This window comes from Epargyreus clarus, unplaced genomic scaffold, assembly GCF_041222505.1.
Source record: "Epargyreus clarus isolate Ecla_fem2 unplaced genomic scaffold, WU_Ecla_fem_2.2 ptg000014l, whole genome shotgun sequence".
In the NCBI taxonomy this organism is placed as follows: domain Eukaryota; kingdom Metazoa; phylum Arthropoda; class Insecta; order Lepidoptera; family Hesperiidae; genus Epargyreus; species Epargyreus clarus.
The window spans coordinates 5,110,867-5,131,507 of record NW_027332222.1 but is presented as its reverse complement, the minus strand read 5'-3'; the positions used below and the strand labels follow the sequence as shown (position 1 = coordinate 5,131,507).

Genomic DNA, 20,641 nt, shown 5'->3' with positions numbered 1-20,641 from the left:
GCTTGTTTAAGCTTTTTCATAAACTACATATGTGCCGATTAATTAAAATCCGAGCAATAGTTTTTGCGTTATAGATTATCAAATGCATCTTCCTATATAGGCTACTATAGTCTTTGCATCCATCCATCAATGCTCACAACATTCAAACGCGAAAGTTACAATAATATTCGTAAGGCTACCCCCAAACCTACAATAACATTGTACAATACTAATGTACAATATGATTGAAAGGCGTTCTGACTCCAAACGACCAATTATATTGCATAATAATACAAAGTGCACAATGTTTTCGTGTACAGTCACAGAATAGTATTGATTGAGAATAGGTCTGTCCATAACGAAACACCTTGTGAAGTGGCGGTAGATGTATTGACATTCAAAAAGTGCACTGTAAAGGACCCATTTGTAATAAAAAAAATGTTTTTATTTGAGTAAAATTTTACCGGAGTATATTTTTACGCGGAATACTGACCCTACACGATGCAATAAAAAAATATGGTGCAATAAAAATTAAACTCGCTCAAATTTTCGTTCAATCTTTTTCGCAATTTTCAATATTGCACAATATAATTGACCGTTTAGGCGCTCTCAGATTATCTTACGTATTTTTATTGTTACCTAATAGCAGGTTTCACCTGCTATTAGGTAACAATAAAATAAAAGCGTTGAAACCACTCTTCCCAGTAAGCTTGTCCCCAGATTACGTCAACATCTTCAAATGGAAATGTCGCCCTCCATTGAAAAACCAGCTAGGGCTGCCACTGTAGCTGTTTATTCTATTTATTTCAAGAACAATGTCTCCTTAAAAATAATAATACATATCTACTATGTTAGTTGTAATTGGTGCTCAGGGACTTAGTGTTCGTTAGACTTTAAAATGTCGCTGATAGCATCTTGTTTGCTGGGTTTATTGAAATGGTTATTGTAGAGCGTGTACGCCATGCCGGCGGTAAGCGCGCCGACAGCGACACCTTGCGCCACCACTCGGAACTGCATGAGGAATACGCTGGTGCTCATGGCTCCACGGTTCTTGTAGGAGTATGCGCCATAGCCTACAGCTGCAGCGAGGCCAGCGATACCTGGAATTAGAATTAGAAATGCATGTCTTAAAGTGGTAAATTCTTGTAGATTCACCGATGATTGTATTTCTGTAGTAGAACGAAGCGGTGTTGGTTCCTGTTTTGAGGTTTTAAAGCGTAACACGAATTAAATTCCAGCTTCTTTTCATGGTTAGTAAAGTATTTAGTATTACATTCGCTAAGGACTAATTTGGCTATATCTAGGTGTTGGATTCCTGTTATTATGCTACTATTGTCAACAAGTAATTAATTAAAAAATCAAAAAACCCGACTGCACTATAAAATTCTACTAAAGTAGAATTTCCAAAAACGGTGAAATAGGCGTTTTATTAATTTTATCCAGAAAGCCAAATACATAGTTTCATAGTAGGTATCTGCTTCAAAATCAAAATATGATCAAACAATATTATTCTATTTTATCCTCGTAGTGCTCATATACGCTATATAAAGAGTAAAATTTCGAGCACTCTAAAGATCTGCGGTTTTCCTTTGCGTTGATCTTAATCACAGCAACACTACTCATTTAGTTAGACAGTCATCTCAATGTTTTATATATATGTATATATTATATAATGTATTTGTAATATCTTTTAAGTTCCTTTATTTTGATATCCTACTCGATAGGTTTGGTTAACCTTTATTAAAACGTGTTACTATTTTGCAAAAACAATCCACCATTTACACTCCATAAAATATATAAATTCAGTAATTCAAAGTACTGGTCATTATTTTACCTCCTAATGGGTAGAATTTCATTATTTTTATCTAACAAACCAAATACAAAATTTCATAGTGCTTGCTAAAAAATTGACGATTGTTTAAATGAACTTTTAACCCTTATTTTACCCTCTACGGGGTTAATTTTTCGGATGGGGATAAATAGGTGTGTCCTTGTTCCTATCCAGAAAGCCAAATACTAAATTTTAGAGCAGTTGCTTCAAAATTAAATGATTTCAAAAAAACTGTTTTCCCCTATTTTACCCTCTTAGGGGTAGAATTTGCAAAAGGCCTTTCTTAGTACTTATTTACGCTATATAGCGAACCTTTGTGCAAAATTTCGGAACTCTAAGTCGAGTGGTTTTGGTGATACTTTGATTTCTAAAAAGTAAAAAAGTCATGTAGTTAGTCAGTCAGTCAGTAACCTTGCTGTTTTATATATATACAAATATGTTTTTATAATCTCCGTTTAATTTCCTTTCATCTGATACCCTCCTCAATAGGTTCGGTTAACATTTTTTTTAAATGTGTTACTATTTCGCGCCAAAAATCCGCCATTTTATTTATTTTTTTCTAACACTTATCTAAGAACAGTCGGGTCATTGAGACGTATATAATGACACCTTAACTGTCGAAATTCATCCAGCCGTTTGTTAGATCGGATCAAATAAAGAAAGACAAACATACAAGATACGCGCGAAAAACATAACCCTTCCTTGGCAGTCGGGTAAAAAATTATGGTAGGATTAGTCTTAAGTGTGGTAGATATTATTTATTAGTATTTCTGCGTATTGGATTAAGTATCAACAGTTAATGTTTACCTTAAAAGGCATATAATTATCCGTGACTTCCCAATCTTGTTTGTATACCAATGGTGTACGAGTTTAGAAAATGATTACGTAGTAGCTACTCGTATCATACAGAATTATTGCTCCATTCAGCAAACAAATCTTAAAATAACTTCCGTACAAGTAACGGGGAACGTTTTATACAGGCAACATTCAGTCAATACACTATGGAAATAACAATATAAAATATTTTCAAATATTGTATCTGCTACCTATATGCCATATGAGTCTAAATGTGTTTATTTTTAACGAATTAAGAGGCTTAGCTACACAGTATCTATCATTATAATCGATTCTCAGAATCGTGAGGTTAAACTGTAGGTATATGTAGCGTAGGTGGTTTGGTGATTTGAGCAACGATCATTACAATTTGAAACAATTGACGAAATAGCACGTAATCATCTGACGACAGCTGCACCTCACCATCATGATCTCATGTCAGTAGCTACACTGCTATAGTATGTAGCTACAAATTGTATGTTTCCGATATATTTACTAATTTACTCTGACTAGCAGACTGTGTATTTTAACTTTTAATACAATATAATATTATATAATAGGTACCAGTTGACTACGTAGATGGTTAGAATATCATGTAACGGAAGTAATTGCAAAGGTAAATGTTTACTGGAAATATCAGAATAGAACAATGCAGTCGGTAATTATAGTCGTACTCATTTATTCAGCTTTGATTTAGATTAGTAGATCTGTATTTTATGCCTGTATCTAGAATAAACCCTACTAAAATACTCCTAAATACTGGCGGAGGTTTTTTTCTATTCTCATTATCTTTATCCATTAACCATTACTGAAGTCGCCATATACTTAATCATAATAATATTACATATTTTTTTAATGATAAATTGCAACGTTATTATTGCGGTTCAGCCAAAATTAGACCTATATCCAGGGGCTAATTTCGAATGTATAATTTAATTGGCGTTGACTATCGGCTTGGACCGATGAGGAAAGAAAAAGCAATTAAGAGCCAATACTCATTATTTTAGGAAATAAGAATGAATTGAAGCTGCATAAAATTGGGTCTTACCTACTTCGTGTAAGGTGATATATGATTTGACTGAGGTTAAAATTGAGGCATAAACGGATTGCGGCATACTAGTAATTAGGGTTAATTAATTTTCCATATATATAATACCACTTACCGATTACCATAAACGGAGATTCCTTTGATTTACGGGCTAATTTTTCCCCTTGAGTTTCTTCGTGATAGTCAAAGACTGGTTTTTCTTGTGCCATTTTCAAAGCTGCAATATCAATGTCACAAATGTATGTTTTCTTAAAGTAAACAGATTGATATGATGACCATTGTTATAATCTAAGTCTAGTATTCCTTTAGATATTGACTAACAGCAGACAGTGAATGAGTTTCCTTATTTCTTATCTTTACCAAGACGATAGGCCGATGTGTATAAAAGAGCGGATCTTGAAAATAAAGACTTGTTTGAATTAAATTATACTGGATATAACTGCTTCCTGGTACGTTAATTGTCAAAAACTTTAATGTCATTTAATTAATCCATTAAGTTACATTTAATTTGTTTTTTGGAATTGTAAAATGCAAGAATTGTATCGGAGAAATTTTCCTAGATTTACTAGTCGTTTATAATATGTTCATAGGCGAATACATGCACAGATTACGCTCTGAATATCTAATTGCTTAATTTGTTCTAAAAGTTCACACAAAATTATTATTAATGGTATCAAAGTTTAATTTTTTTTTAAATACTTACAGAATAAAAAACACTGTTAGATAAAAACACCGTAAAGAGAAGCCCAAGGCCGTAAATTTACGAATTTATACTGTATATTTTTGCACACATCACACTAATAGATAAGGAGATCACAGTAGCATGCGTGCGTTAAATTTATCAATGATTGAAGATAACATTCAATACCAAGGTCCGTTTCAATATTAACAGGGGAACGACACGACCGCGCTAGCTAAATTCTATGGAATAACTACCAAACGATAACCACTAGAAAATATCTTGCAAGCGATTATGAGCTCAATGTCTTTAAAATTTATACTATAAATGGGTTGGTGTATGATAATTGTTACGAGTTGTCCCTTTGTAGTGACTTGGGTTGTCGTTATTTCATAATATTCTAGGTAGTTGTACTTTTATTTTCTCAATGTTTAGTCAGTATTGCAGCACGCGCCTCCCTCCATAAACATTCGTCATACGAATATTTCCACACGTTACGTTATTCCTATATAAGCATTATGCGCCTGAACATGCGAGTTGATACTTCTATTAGATAGAGAAAAGATTCAAAGACTAACGGCAACGCTGACCACTCGTGGAAGGAGTTTCTTGTAATTTTTATCATGTAGGTGCGGCAAGTACCTAAGGAGAAATGAATTAAATTAATTGTAGTAGAGTGTGAGTATTGAGTAGTGTCATAACTAACATTGACGTCATATGGATATTATTGTGACGAAAATGGGCTGAATAGCTATAATAATGTTTATGCGACCAGCATAGGTAACTTTATTAACATAACGCTATATCGTTATGTTAATAAAGTTACCTATAGCCATATAAATATACTAATTAAAATACATTATGTTTTGTCATGTGAATATTATCAGAAGAGCGGGTGTGTTCAATTTCAAATGTAAAATAGATCATAAGTAATCTATTTTTATAGTACTCACCTATCGTCTTTTCGCTGATATCGAAGTGGCGAAAAATGACAAAGAATGCAATTAGACATCTAAGTTCGTCCTTTTTAAATCCTTCGATTTTAAATTAATAAATAGTTTATCGAATAGAATTAGTCAAATTGCTAAAATAGCGTGAACATTAAATATGCATAATTATATGGAATTGAAACAACCAAAAAATGTTTATAAGCTTTAATATAATTTAAAATGTTTTGAAACAAGTAGAACAAATAACAGTAATTATGGATAACTACGGATATATTACAGGGTGTTTATGATATGTTACACATGTGAATTATATTTAGTGTTATATATCTGATATCGACACCAGATATAACACTATGTTAACTGGTAATTTGACCATTTTCCTTTTCTGGGGTCAATCAACAAAATCATAATAAATAAATAAATATTACTTCTTAATAGTTTATAATTACAACATTGCAGGTTTATTTTTACAATAACACGCGATTTATGTAAAAGTAAATTAATTCTTTAACTTGAATACTTTTTCAGGCCTGTTGAGACAAAAATTACATGTTATTGACAAAAATAATGAGATAAATATAATTTTGGAATGCAGTATGGTGTGTTCACTGAGCAGTTGCAGTAATTTTTAAAGATTTTTAAGCGTTCGGTTAAAATATATAAATATTATCAGATAAATTTCTTATATAGGAAATAGTGTATGAATACAAGCAACTTGATATTAAATGGCCACTGTTGGAGAGAGCCTCACAGAGGTGTCTTAACGAAACCCGAACACAAGTTTGTTATTCATTACTTATATTGTAACTATCATTGTAATAATCAAAGTAATTTAACAAATAAAAAAAGTAAATGAAGACAAATTAATGTTACGTTTAACTTTTATCTTATAAATCAAATATGCGAACCATTTGCATAAATCAACGTTAATAAAAGATAAGAGAACACATACTCAGAAGTGGGACAGTAACTTAAAGATCGATAAAACATGTGTAACTGCTTTTAAATCTCATTCGCTATTTTCTTTTATAAAAAAATCGTATATGAAGATATTAACGATGTACTCATTACTCAATAATCTTAGAATATAAAAAAAAAATCTGCGAAATTTAACATAATAAAGATATCTTAAATTCTTGATATAAAACGGAACATTTTTATTGTTCGTAATACATCTAATTTTTTTTCATTTATAAAGCACAGGGTATTAAGCCTATGCTAAACAAAAATAACAGTAAGTAGTTACTGCCGCCCATATAGGGACATCTGTAATCAAATTGTTGGAGGGGCCCCTGGTTACTTATACAAGCTACGCAGTAACATCGTTAGCGTGATTCAGGGAACACACAGCGCCATCTAGTTCAGTTAACACGCATTTATTTTTATATTCTAAGATGGGTACATTTTCATATTGCAACTACAAACCAAAACAGATCACAGTCATATATTTACGATAAGGTACAAAAAGCTGATTTAGGTACATGAAAATTTTATAGTAGCTACTTACCTATTTAATATAAAAATACACTAAGCTTACATATGCGTTGATATTTTACAAAATTGAATTACAGATACTCTCTTGCTTAAAATCTGTCGTAATTATATCGTTGTTTTTTTATAAATTTACAGTTGTAAATGAAATTATAAAATAATTTTGAATACCTTGGATGTTTTCTCTTTATTTCGTCAGCGCGATAATAAATGTTTCACAAGCTGTTCTATATTCTTTTATCAGATAATGATCGTTGATCGCTGATGCAAGTTTTCACGATTAGGGGGTCCGCTAAACAGGCGCGTGTGCACCGAGCGGTCGTCCGCTCCTCACGGAACCCGCTATGAGCGTTCGTCACGAACAACCCGCGGCAAGTAGTGGCGCTGAACTATCGATGAACACGCCATGTGGCCGCCGCGCATGTAAAAATCGGGTGCTTTTGGCCCTGTTTATACTATTTTTCAATACAAACACACTATCGTGCATTGCGACAGTTTTAGCGGACGCACTTGGTACTTGCGCCAACCAATAAGTATTTTTGGAGAGCGGCTTAAAGCATAATTCTGTAACTATTATTTGATAAATTTACATTCATATTCCGCTAATTTACAATTTACATACAGCTTAGAGCCGGTCCACACGGCGCGTTGCGTCAGCGTTGCGTCGACGTAGCGCTGTGGCTGCGTCATTTTACATACTAATAATCATAGTGTTCACACGGTGCGCTGCGTCGACGCGCGCACCGTGTGAACACTATCACACGAACACTATCACACGGATCGACGCAACGCTGACGCAACGCGCCGTGTGGACCGGCTCTTATGGCTGATAATAATGAAGCACTCAATCATTCATTACAAGGAAAGTTTTATATGCGCGTTGGTGGGCTTATACTATTAATTCAAAACAATTTATGGAAGTGTCGTTGTCTTAACCAATTACATTTGAGAATTTCGCAAAGGTTAACTTTTGAATTATGCTGAATCGAGTAAAGGACATGTTACTTACGTATAAATACTCCAGTAGCTGGGATATTATTGTTCGACATTCAGAATACAACTAGATATACAATGAAATAGCATTCCACACAATATGTGCTCACATATTTTTAAGCCAAATCATTATGTAGAATAGATCTGAACGATTTTTCTTAATAAACATTCCGAATAAATAATTACCACAAAGAAAATAAAGAAAAATATAACCTATACTGTATCTTTAATTAAAAATAAATTGTTAACAATAACAATGTAAATTTAGACTTATCATACATTGATTTTTATTCTGTATAAAATTTTCAAACAGACGGGTAAATCCTAAACGATATAACAATAGAATTTTGAAGCATTATAATTTTAACAAAATAATTTACTCGATGTTTTTTGTCGCCGACGACGAAGTTATGTTAAAATATATTAATAATAATATTATATCGCTGATGTTACAGCGCATTCAGACCAAGGGAATAGTCAGTCAGGGATTTTTAATCGTAAGGTTGTCTACTTTTATATTGGTATTAAGCTTTTATTCACACTGGACCCATAATCTGTTGCTTGAGACATATATTTGGTTTAGTGTGAACAAAAGTTCAATACGAATAGAATAGGCAGGAAACTGCCTTATGCACTAAGTAAGCTTCTGACGGCTTGGTGTGAACGCGCGTTTTAGTCAGAACGCTCTGAGAATGCATTCCTGATAGGTTATCCGAAACTGTGTATCCGAATGATCAACGTAACATAAGTGACGTCAATTTCTGAATACATCTATGTATTTTTACTGTCTTCGTCTCGCTAATATCTACAATTTGCTGTTCCAACTGTATATTTAGAGCGGACTAGACGTTTGGCGCGGACTTTACCACTATGTTTATTTCTGGTCCTATTCTACTGCCCCAGACTGACAGACTTTAGGAGTGAATTCTCTGAGCAGGCAAACTGTAATGTTTTAACCAACTAATTTTAGAACAATATTGTATGTAACTGCGTCAATGTTATACATATATATAAAGAAGTTGAAAATTTCGAGCCCAATTTTCATGAATATACCTACATGACCGTTACAAAATAGATTTAGTTTCCAGGTACAAAAATCCTTATTCCTTTACTCACAGATTATTATGAATATAATGTGAAAGCTTGCTTTGGCAAGAGTTTCCTCATACTAAGAACATCCATATGAAGATCCATAAGAAGTTTTATTGAATTCGTGCGCGGTGTTGTGTGAGTTAATTGTATTAATATGCACTGTATATGTATGTTTGTGTTCTTAGGTCTGTAAAGAAATACGGTTTTATACAAAAACGAATTATATAACTGCTTAGATGATATCCAAAAGTAAGCCTTTTTTAATTAATGCTATTTAAGATACCTTTCACAACAACAATATAAAATTTACAAATTGTCTTATAAATATAATTGGTTGAAATCTGTCACTCCAATTTAAATAATAAAGTTTGAACATCTTAAAGGCAAAGCTAGCATCGTATAAACTAATGATAATGTGTAACCATACAACACCGCGCACAAACCCAGTGAATTAGCCTATTTACATTGCATTATCTACACCCATATTACTGGTACTGGCTTGGCGCGCTCGAGGAGACCTTCTCTAGCTTCTCGAAGTGTTTCCTCGCGTTCCTGATGTTGATGAGCGTGGCCTCCGACGGTATCTTGGGGTCGGACATCTCGACCATCACGTACGTGTTGCTAGTGAAACCGTCTATGAACGCCGCGAATACGCTGTTACGCACCTGAAATTTGATAATAACATTGAAAGTATATTATGTTTAATTAATTGGTGTTATCATATGAATGTTTGATGGTTCGACTGTTTGTATGTTCTAATAAGAACTGTTATAATATTTTCCAATAAATGTTACAATAATTCCAATAACTTTTTTTAAAAAGTCACTACAATGTCAATCAATAATAAAAAGTCACTACAATGTAATCTAACCTACTACCTAAGGCTTTAGCCTTAGGTAGTAGGTTAGATTACCTAGTACATACATATACATTACACAGTGTAGGCTAACCTAACTTACTACCTAAGGCAGGTAGTAGGTTAGATTTAGCTTTAGCCTTAAGTAGTAGGTTAGATTACATAATTTCCTCGTGACCCGGCACCGAGCGTCCAGAGTTTTAGTCGGTAAGAGTCCGATATACCCCTTTTGCTCCCCTGGGCAGAAGATCTATGAGGATTTCTCCGCGTGTAGATAAGTTCTAAAATTTCATTATTAGACGTCCTTTGAATCCTTAAAATATGATGTCTCTAATATTATTTTAAGCGACAATCATCATATATCCTCAGATATTGCTCGTAGGCCTTTTGATTTAACAAAATCAAAAATGCTTTCAAGCAAATGATGAAAGAGTCTATAACATTTTATTATTAACACTGAATTAGTAAATTTAGAGTTATCGTTCTAATCACCCACCTCCATGCTCTGGAACTGCGCGGCCAGCTTGGAGCAGGACAGCTTGAACTGCTTCACGATGTTGGACACCTTCTCGAAGCGGTGCGTGTCGTGGTGCGGCCGCCGCTGGCAGTGCGACACCACCAGGAATGTTGCACGCTCGAATAGTAGCACCTGTTAGCATTATTTTAAAGAACCCTTTGTAGTTCTACTGTAAAGGCATCAATGTTATCTATACATATAAATAAAATTGAAGTGTCTGTTTTTAATATTGAAATAAACGCTTTTTACTACATGCATATGAATATACACCAAAATAACCTTTTATTACAATTTTTGTTTGTCTGTTTCTGAAATAGCTGGACCGATTTTGCCGGGACTTTTATTGGCAGGTAGCTGATGTAATAAGGAGTAACTTAGGCTACTTATATTTTAGAACTAGCTGTGCCCTGCGGTTTCATCCGCGTTAGGTTTACTTTTTAACGCGGGTAAGCAGCAGTGTTAAATGATCAATTGTTTTGGTGTGAAGGTTTGGTTCCACTGCAAAGGCAACATTGCCATGCTTGAGTGTGTAATAGCCGAGAAACTTACACAAGGCATATTGATTAAATCCTCTGTGAGATCTAACACAGGTTCTTAGACTCACAACTGACAGGTTCAGACTTTCAGACTTCCATCACAGTTGGTTGGTTATAGATATCCATGGGCGACAATGACACAAATTGTCTATCTTATACTGATCACTTGCATACCCATTTAAAATAATTTCATTCATTTTATTGTAGCATGTTTTCCCACCTATCTCTAATGTTGTAAATAAGTAAATTTTATGATAATCTTACCTCATCTGCATCCACTATAGCTGCAAACTGTTCCAATGATGACTCCAATGCCTTAACATTAGGTATTAATTTATAAACTATGCTTGACCATGCCCTGGAAAAAATACTATAGTTTGTACAGTATTCAATACTTATATAGGAGGTACAAGTAGTAGTGGTTTTTTTATTTTTTTTTTATAACAAGAGTAACAGACGAGCATGCAGTCCACCTGATGGTAAGTGGCTACTGCCGCCCATGGACATCTGTAATCAACCCCAGATAGGATTAGATATTCCTACCTGAGGTTGGACACAGATGCGCCGCTACCCCCGAGGACTAAGCTGGAACGCCTCGGAAAAGTCTGTCTCCCTTACCACACCCTTCAAACCGGAACACAGCAACGCCTAACACTACTGTTATTAGGTAGAAATAGATGTGGTGGTGCCGCCGGAGTCGAAGCCCAAAGGGTTGTACCACCTTCAGTGTATGTCCGGGAAGGTATCACCGCTCCGCACCTTTTACTACCACGTGACCATCTTAGTTTCCAGGAGTAGCAACTAATATATCTGTGAATTGCTCTGATCTGTTTTATATGGAGTTAGTTGCAGATGTCCATGGGCATTAGTGGCTACCTACCAACATGTGTACTACATGCTCATTTTCTAATTTAATCTTCTTATAAATAAAATAATGTTTAAAATAATTACCTTATTTAAATGTAGTAATTAAACACCTATATCTTAAGTGGGGCAGAAATATCAGATAAGGAATAATATGAGATAAAAGAAATACTTACATATACAAAGTTTCGTCCCATATACTTGTTCTAAAGCAGGTACATTCCAATGGTCTAGAGAGCCTTTTCAAGTCTTCAACTCTTTCTTTAAATATTTCTTCCCGCCTCTCCTCTGCCACTAAGTCCATTTTGTGCACCAAGCAGAATATTCGGGCTTCTGGTGAGTTCTGTAACAGGTGACATATTATATTATATTTATGCAATAAAAGTGTTAAATAACTAATTTCACTGACTACAAATTTTGAATTGTGGTCAAATCAAAATCTTCATACAATGTGTTTTTTTTTCATGTTAGAAGTAGCAATGTAATCTAATGGTAAATGGTTACTGTTTCCTCAGTAAGAACCGTAAGAATAGAATCCTACCTGAGGTCAGCTACACAGGTGGACCCCTGGCATGCCTTGGATAAGTATATTATACAGAATACATAATTATTATACAGAAATAGGTGTTTTGGCAGTGACTCTGGTGTCGTACTGCAGTAGGTTTGCTACATCCATAAAGTATGCAAAAAGTTAATTGTTTTTACCTGTAAAATTGCTTCCAGGCATGATTGGTAATAATGTGAATCCTTTTCTAACTCTCTGCTCTCAACATCAAACACATATATCAGTACTTCTACATTTCTGAAGATATTGTCTCTTTGCGAGGCAAAATAATTCTCCATGAATGCCTCCTGGCCACCACAGTCCCAAAGATTGAGGACCAAGTTGCCCAGAAATCTTACATGCGAATGTTCCACATCAACTGTGAAAATAAATATGATTTAAGAAATTATTATTTTTTTGTTGTTTTCCTGCTTTAACAGCAGTTGGGGTTTTTCTATATACACATTCTATATACACATAGGCAGAATGGCATTATCTTTCTTAGAGACAAAACAAAAAACATTTATTATTAATATCAATATGCCTTATTTATTATTATTGACATAATTTATGTTTCAACAGAATTTTCCAAGCCTTTCTTAGATATTGCATTATATAATTAAATGCTACTTCTGTTTAGAACACTTTTTAATATAAAGTTTTGCAATATAGTCATTAAATGTTGTTATCTAAAGTTGTTACACATAGCAACACCATTGCATAAATATATGTAAGTAATAATAAGTACATAACTTATGATTCACAACTATAAACAATAAATGTACTTAGACTAGGTATAATTAAACAGATATGACTTTGTACAACACACATTACTATGACTTTTATTTAACATTTAAACAAAACAAAGATAATAATAAATTAGTTCATGTTCACAATCATACACAATATATCAAAATATAGAATTAAGTGAATATGCAGACATCTGATGGTACTTAAGGATAAGAAAATCACTAAAATTTAGCTGATTTGTAAATATGTTATTTATGTTATGGACTTAAATATATGATATTTAAGTATTAACTTAAATAAACTTCAGTTTGTTTAAGTATATGATTCAATTCAGTAACATTTGCTCATCAATCAATGCAAAATCATAAATTTTAAATGTGAGGTCAAATTTAAGCCATTAATTAAATTTTAACAATTGATTTTGATTTAAAAATACAAATTGGTATTTATGTGGATATTTATCAAAGTAACTTACTTATCAAAAAAGGTTTCAAGGGAAATTGCCCAAAGAAATTAGTGACTCAGTCAAGGCAGACAACATATGACCACTTACTTGTTGCCCCTAGTCGTCGTGTGTCCCTGGCGATATAGTTTGCAAATATTATCGATCTCATACTCGTCTTTCCTGAGCCACTTTTGCCCATCAACAATACCTGAAAATGAAGCAATAAACTAATAAGAAACTTATTTCATTTGTTACAGTCATAAAGTTAAGAAAGGAGAATAATTACCTTCTTCTTCATATTGGAAAATTTGTGAGTTCTGATTGGAATTAAAGTTAGTTTTCTAAGATGGTTTTTGTTCGGAGCACCTAGGAAACCTGTATGAGCGAGCAAAAGGTTAACGTACTAAATATTTATAAGTAAAGTGGGGATACGTTTTTTGTTTATATGAAAAATCTAGACAGAAAATGTAGGCGTAATTTTCTACGTGATGATTCGTTTAACAATGACAGTTCCTTTGACATAAGTACTCATGACACAAAGGAATGACAGTAATGTCAAAAGTTTGATTAACTTGACAACTCATATGTTATAAATAGAACCACAGTGGATACAAAACAAATACAAGTCTGTGAATAGAACAATGTGGATCCAGTTTTAGAGTATTTTCAGTTTTAAAAAATGCTTATTATTGTTTCTTAGTTTTTATTTTATACAAGCATAAGAAAATAAATGATAAGGAAGTAATTATAACCAACGTTATTAGTAATTATAAGCAAATTATTAGCAACGTAACTGACTCCACAAATGAGCATATGCCCTAGCCACTAGTCATTTTGATGACATGCATGATGCATAAGTATGTACTAATCTAAAAGTAATCTGTGGCTGTGCTGTGCTGTCAATGTCACGGCATTGTAGCTTGGAGAAACGTGTGGAGTATCCGGAAAAATAAAACAAATATGTTTCCACGTCCATAAAGTTTTACCGTGCTACTTTAACAATGGCTCGTCACCGCAATGTTAGGAATAGGAATTATTCAGACGACTACGATTACGACGATGTTTACGGGCAATCAGTGGAAGAAGACAGCTGCTTGTCTCCCAGCGACACTGCACAGTTTATGTACGATCGCTCCCGGAACCAGCAGGCGATATCACACTTCTTGGACAGCCAAAACGATATCCAGGAAGATGTAGAAGACGAGGAAACGAGACCCAGTCTCGAGCGGCGGGAGTCGATGGATCTGCGGAGCCTCAAACTTACCGAAGATGACGAAGCCAAGCTCATGTCCTGCTTGGACGAGCTACGAAACGTTTTAGGTGACTCTATATCTGATAATATACTCATTCAATCGGTACTCAATCATAACTTTGATTTCAACAAGTCCTTAGATGAGGTTCTGAACAATAATAAGAATAAAGAGACTAAAAGACCTACAGACGCAGTCAAAATACCCCCTGTGGTTGTCGTTGATAATATTAAAGCGCCGGTTATTACAACTGATGCTACAGCGAAGGTGATAGCAACAAAATTGGAACCAAAGAGTGCAGCTGTTACGAAGGGATTTAAAGTGGGGCTCGATGGTAGCTCTGGTAGTCGGCCACAGACACCGAGAGATCAATCTCCTGCTACTGATAGGATTAAGACTGAATTTGTTGAAGACAATCGTGTAAAAGTTAAGGAAAATAAATTAGATGCTAATGCTCAATACTCAAAGGAAAGAGGCTCGGAGAAGGATCATCTGTATATTGTAGTTATCGGTCACGTTGATGCTGGTAAATCAACTCTGATGGGACGTTTACTCTGTGATCTTGGTGAAGTCAGTCAAAAAACATTACATAAGTATGAACAGGAGAGTAAGAAGATTGGAAAACAGAGCTTCATGTACGCTTGGGTGTTGGATGAGACTGGTGAAGAGAGGGTCAGAGGGATCACAATGGATGTGGGGAGAGCTCAATTTGAAACTAAGACAAAGAAAGTGATTATTTTAGATGCCCCAGGGCACGCTGACTTTATTCCAAATATGATAACCGGTGCAGGCCAGGCAGATGTTGCATTGTTGGTAGTTGATGCTACTAGAGGAGAGTTTGAGTCAGGATTTGACTTTGGTGGTCAAACTCGGGAGCATGCTCTCCTTGTCAGATCTCTAGGCGTTAACCAGTTAGCTGTCGCTGTAAATAAATTAGATACAAGTAATTGGTCGCAGGAGCGGTTTACTGAAATAACTAAGAAGTTGAAGGCATTCCTTAAGCAAGCTGGGTTTAAAGACTGTGATGTCACTTATATACCTTGTTCAGGACTCACTGGAGAGAACTTGGTGAAACCCCCGGTAGAAGCAGAGTTATTGACATGGTATAAGGGGCCCTGTTTATTGGATGTCATCGACAAATTTAATGTACCTGAGAGACCAGTTTCAAAACCCTTCCGTTTGTCTATCAATGATGTTTACAAGGGAACCGGGTCCGGCTTTTGCGTAGCTGGGCGGATAGAGAATGGCGTCATTAACAAAGGAGATAAGGTACTAGTTTGCCCTACGAAAGAAATGGCTGAGGTGCGAAATGTGAGTATCAATGACATGTCCAGTAATGTGGCATTTGCTGGCGATCAAGTCAGTGTGACGTTATCAGGAGTTGATATGCAGAACGTATCAATTGGTTACATATTAAGTGATCCCGTCCAACAAGTACCTGTTACTTCCCGGTTTGAAGCAAGGCTGGTGGTCTTCAATGTCAAAGTGCCGATTACAAAAGGATTTCCAGTTCTGTTACATCACCAATCATTAGTTGAATCTGCGAATATTGTAAAACTGAAGGCACAGTTAAATAAGAGTACTGGGGAGCTAGTTAAGAAGAAACCTAGATGTTTAGGCAATAATTCGGTAGCAGTAGTCGATATAGAAGTCTGTAGGCCCATTTGTGTGGAGCGCTACAAGGATGTAAAGGAACTCGGTCGTGTAATGCTCCGTGTTTCCGGAGTCACAATCGCAGCTGGTCTAGTGACAGATATTTATAATACCTGAGTGATCTGATAGATACTATTAATGTGTCTTAGTTTCTGCCAATTTGCTGTAAAATTATGTAATGCAGAGGTATAATGTAGGAAATTGTAGAAATTTGTTAGTGAGAGTTGTTATATTTATGTGAGGTACAAACCTCAATTGTTAATGCAAATATTAAACGATTCTTGTAGCCATTATAGCAATAACTTAATATCCCTTAGGATAATATAAGCCTAGTTTTATATTGTATCTTCTCTGCATTATATAGTTATATGTATGTACTAGTTTCTGTTGTTTAGACGCTAAGATATTTTAATATCACACCATGCTTGAATTGTACAATAATGTATCGTGCTATACATATTATAAAGATTATCATTCTTTAATAATGAAAATTATTTATATGCTAATAAATGTTATAGAAGTTGTTTTGTTTTTTATTATTTTTTTCTTATTAAATAAGAATTGTCTTTCGATGCTTAAAAATTATAAGTGTGCATTTATTATGCTAACCTTTTCACAATAAGTACTTGTATATATAAAAAGGTTTTATTTATTTATTTCGTTAAGTAGATTTAATTTTTCTGCAATCAACCCCAAATAGGATTAGATATACCTACCCGAAGTCAGCAACAGATGTGCTGTTACGCCTGACGACTAAGCTAGAACACCTCAGAAAAGTATATCTACGTTACCAGACCCTTCAAACCAGAACTCAGCGTTTAACACTGCTGTTATGAGGCAGAAATAGGAGTGGCGGTGGTGCCGCCGGAGTCGAACCACAAAGGAATTTACCACTTTCAAAACCTTCAAACACCTTCGAAAACATTTTGAAAATTCGAAGGCGTGTAGATTTCTTCGTGATATTTTCCTAATACTGTAAACAAAATAGATTGGTATCTGTTTTGAGTTCAGATGATTAAAATAGTATTTTACTTATCAAAGATTTTGAGCTACAAATATCGGAGCATAAAAACTAGGCTCTACATTTTATTTTATCATAGGTAACTCCTATATATTTGCAAAAGTCAATGAACTACGTCTTCTCGCCTGATCTTAGAAAAGCGTGTGTACTTTAGTAGACTATTGTGTTAGGCGTCAGAGAAAAGCTTTCAAGTGTCATATTATGTAGCTTTTTACAACTTTCGGATTGCACGTCTGCAAATTTTATTATTGTACAAGTGAAAAGATAACATTAGGTTTCGTTATTAAAACATTATTGAGGGTTGGGAACATAACAACGTAGCAGTGTATCTTTTTTTACTATTATAATGTGCATAAATGCCCTTTATTTTTAACCGACTTCAAAGAGGAGATGGTTATCAATTCGGCCGGTATCTTTTTTTTTTTACTTTTTGGTAAAAACATAATACAAAACATTCTAAAAAGTACATAGAAGGTAACGGTAACTTAACGGACGCAAGCTTTAAAAGCTAATTATATACCAACAACTTGGGCTAATAAAACGAAATATTAGTTGTGGCGAGGAAACATTTTCCGGCAACAGGACCAAGATTCAATTTAGATAAGTAGTTTGTCGACGACAGCTTGTTACGCGCTTTGCAATCAACTTGGTGCTAATACTATAAGAAGTTATCTAGTCACTTTAGTGTTACATGGCTATTAGATAAACAATCATTATTAATTTTAGTATCTGCTGTATAATCTAGGTATACAAAGGAAACAACAATAAAGTTTATACTATAAGTAATGTATTTGGAAAATCAAATAAAAATGTTGATATGTTTCAGAGTAGAGCGCACTTTCGAATTTCGTCTTGTTTTTACTTCGGAGACATCACTGATACCTGTTTCTGCCTGTGTTTTGATTCCAAGGGTCTACTAAGGGAGGGAGGTCTGACTTAATGACCTGAAGTAGCACCTTCTCACTGATTGACCTTCAGGGGCTTCGTGTAATCGAGGCATGTTTGTTTATTACTTCATAATACAGCTTTATGTCAGTGTTATCATTGACATAATAAAAAATATTTGCAAAAGTCAACACTAAAATAATTATACAATTATTTTAGTGTTGACAATTTCTTGAACTGGCTTATGTACTAGTTCATAAAAATAGCATTATAATTTTAATTTCATCATTGTTGTAATACTCGTAGGTAATCATTTAATTATCGTCAATTTCTCGAAATAGCTTACTCCGCGACGAAAATGAACGCGGCAAGTGTCGTAGCTTGTGAAATTTAATTTCCTACTCATTTCCCAGTAGCTGCGATGCTCTTTGTTTGTCGAATTACTTCGGCCTTCGCCATTCGATGTTCCTTGCCTCGCGCTTATTGATTTTCATTACACCCAAGAGCTTCCTAATGGATTTTTTTGTATCATTAGAAAGATCATTACCCTGTACTCTAATGTTATTGCGTAATTTCTATTAAACTGTACAATGTACATGCCTACTGTGTTTGTAAATAAATAATATGTAGAGTAGGTAGGTATGCACTTAGCATATTATATTATATTATATTCGGTCGTCAAATGTTATAAATTCGAATCTTCGATAATTAGAAGAAGGAATAGGAGTTGGAATTGCAGTTACGCCAAGGATTTTTCGAACCTCGGACCTCTGGATGGAGAGGCTGAATTTCCAATTTGGATATCATACAGTAGTAGGTATATACAATAAGTCCGTAGGAGTAAAACGCCGTTCAATATGTTTTGGGCAATCATTTATATTTGCTGAAAAGAGCAAAAATAGTTTAAAATTTTTACTATTGACCTGCCTATATACTTATTAGTTTCATACAGTATCGTTCCTATGTAACAATATTATGTATTTATAAAGCATTAAGCATGTAGTATATACCTACCTAAACTTTCATAGATCCAATAGGTACAAACTTCTATCTTCAAACTATACCCTGGAGAGGTAAGTTCGTAAGACGGCAATTACGAGCCCACGTGTACCGAGATAGCACTTTAACCACTTTGGAACATTAACATCTCGTAACGAACTGTTTGGAACTTGGGTTTCAGCTGCAGCCTTATTGATTCACTAGTTACCAACTCGTTAGACGTCGTCGGGATTCGGAATTCAATAGAGCGTCTGTTTTGCACAAAATGTGGTTACTTTCTAGAAAATATAAGTACGTACGGCTATATTTTGTAAATTCGTATGATATGTTATTGTAATACAATAGAATATAGTATGTTCGAAGCGTATGTTTGTCTCTGTTCAATTATATCCATCGGAACAACTTTTTTCACAAAGATGACTGCAAGGTTGTACAAAAAGTTTAAGTTACGTGTTTTTGTATAAAACAGGGGTCTACGTGCAGTCAACAAGAGATGCCACTCCTGAGGGCTAAGATTATCGTATCATACGTAGATAAGATCACCTGGATCTGCATTCTGTATCCTTCTATCGAAACAAAAGAACTGCTTTACGCTGGAAATAGGTGTTGTGGTGGTGCCACCCCGGTCGAACCATACGGGTTGTAACACCTTTCGATTCAGCTTGCTCCTATTCTGTAGCAGCGTGAACTTGCTGTCATGAATCACAAATAATTTTAAGTTCTCCACATTCGTAGAGCGATAAGGCAAAACTACACTTGACAATAGGTATTCACGATCTTAGCAAATAACCACGTCCTACAATTACAATGGACGCGTGACACATATTCCACCTCGAGTGAAATCTCCAACGGTTGTTTGTAGTTCTTAACTGCAATGAAACTATTACCGAGCTATGACTGCAGATTAAAGTTGGGACTTTGAAGTACCTAGTTGTAGTGGAGTACAAGTTAAAGTTTGCCGGTCGTTGTATTTGTGTTCAAATTAGTGGAAGGCGTCTGCCGTCTAATCAGATAACGCGGTCAAGCAGATCACGTCGACTAAAGGGATTTGTCACACTGTTGAAGAGTAAGAGTTTTTTGAGAGTTGGTAGAACAATATAGCCTGAATCAGGAAGTACCATCGTTACACCCATTTCTAGCGGGAAGCAATTCTGTGCTTCGTTGAGAAACTCTGAATTCCGACTAAGTCACATATAAGGCGACCATCTTAGCCCTTAGGAGTAGCAACACATCTATGATCGACTTTAGGTAGAATAACAGTCCTGAACGGAAATGGTTATAGATGTTTATGAGCGGCAATTACTGTTTACCATAAGGTGGATCAACTAATCTACCATTTCAATCTCATAGGGCTTTTTTACTGATTAATGTATACATTTTATGCAGTATAAGTAATAGTAACGGAGTGAGTGAGTACGAATAGC

The 20,641-nt window shown here is 34.7% G+C and overlaps 3 protein-coding genes across 4 annotated transcripts; 1 reads left to right on the top strand and 2 right to left on the bottom strand.

The window, feature by feature from the left end:
* Nucleotides 1-664: 664 nt before the first annotated feature.
* On the bottom strand, nt 665-5,067 carry LOC140747258 (HIG1 domain family member 1A, mitochondrial). 2 transcript variants are annotated; one of them, XM_073079574.1, is made up of 3 exons: nt 4,694-5,067; nt 3,808-3,909; nt 665-1,079 (listed from the first exon to the last, which is right to left on the bottom strand). In XM_073079574.1, exons 2-3 carry the CDS (start codon nt 3,899-3,901, stop codon nt 856-858), a joined length of 318 nt encoding a protein of 105 aa, XP_072935675.1. In that variant the 5' UTR covers nt 3,902-3,909; nt 4,694-5,067; the 3' UTR covers nt 665-855. The 2 variants fall into 2 exon arrangements, with proteins under 2 accessions (XP_072935675.1, XP_072935674.1); XM_073079573.1 differs by lacking the exon at nt 4,694-5,067 and adding an exon at nt 4,396-4,499.
* A 3,697-nt stretch (nt 5,068-8,764) lies between these two features.
* On the bottom strand, nt 8,765-13,944 carry RagA-B (Ras-related GTP binding A/B). Its single transcript, XM_073079572.1, has 7 exons — nt 13,696-13,944; nt 13,518-13,617; nt 12,376-12,593; nt 11,847-12,013; nt 11,071-11,164; nt 10,250-10,402; nt 8,765-9,562 (listed from the first exon to the last, which is right to left on the bottom strand). Exons 1-7 carry the CDS (start codon nt 13,705-13,707, stop codon nt 9,383-9,385), a joined length of 924 nt encoding a protein of 307 aa, XP_072935673.1. The 5' UTR covers nt 13,708-13,944; the 3' UTR covers nt 8,765-9,382.
* Nucleotides 13,945-14,277: 333 nt separating this feature from the next.
* HBS1 (translation elongation factor EF-1alpha (GTPase) HBS1) lies at nt 14,278-16,836 on the top strand. Its single transcript, XM_073079570.1, has one exon. It carries the CDS (start codon nt 14,411-14,413, stop codon nt 16,427-16,429), a length of 2,019 nt encoding a protein of 672 aa, XP_072935671.1. The 5' UTR covers nt 14,278-14,410; the 3' UTR covers nt 16,430-16,836.
* The last annotated feature ends 3,805 nt before the right edge of the window (nt 16,837-20,641 follow it).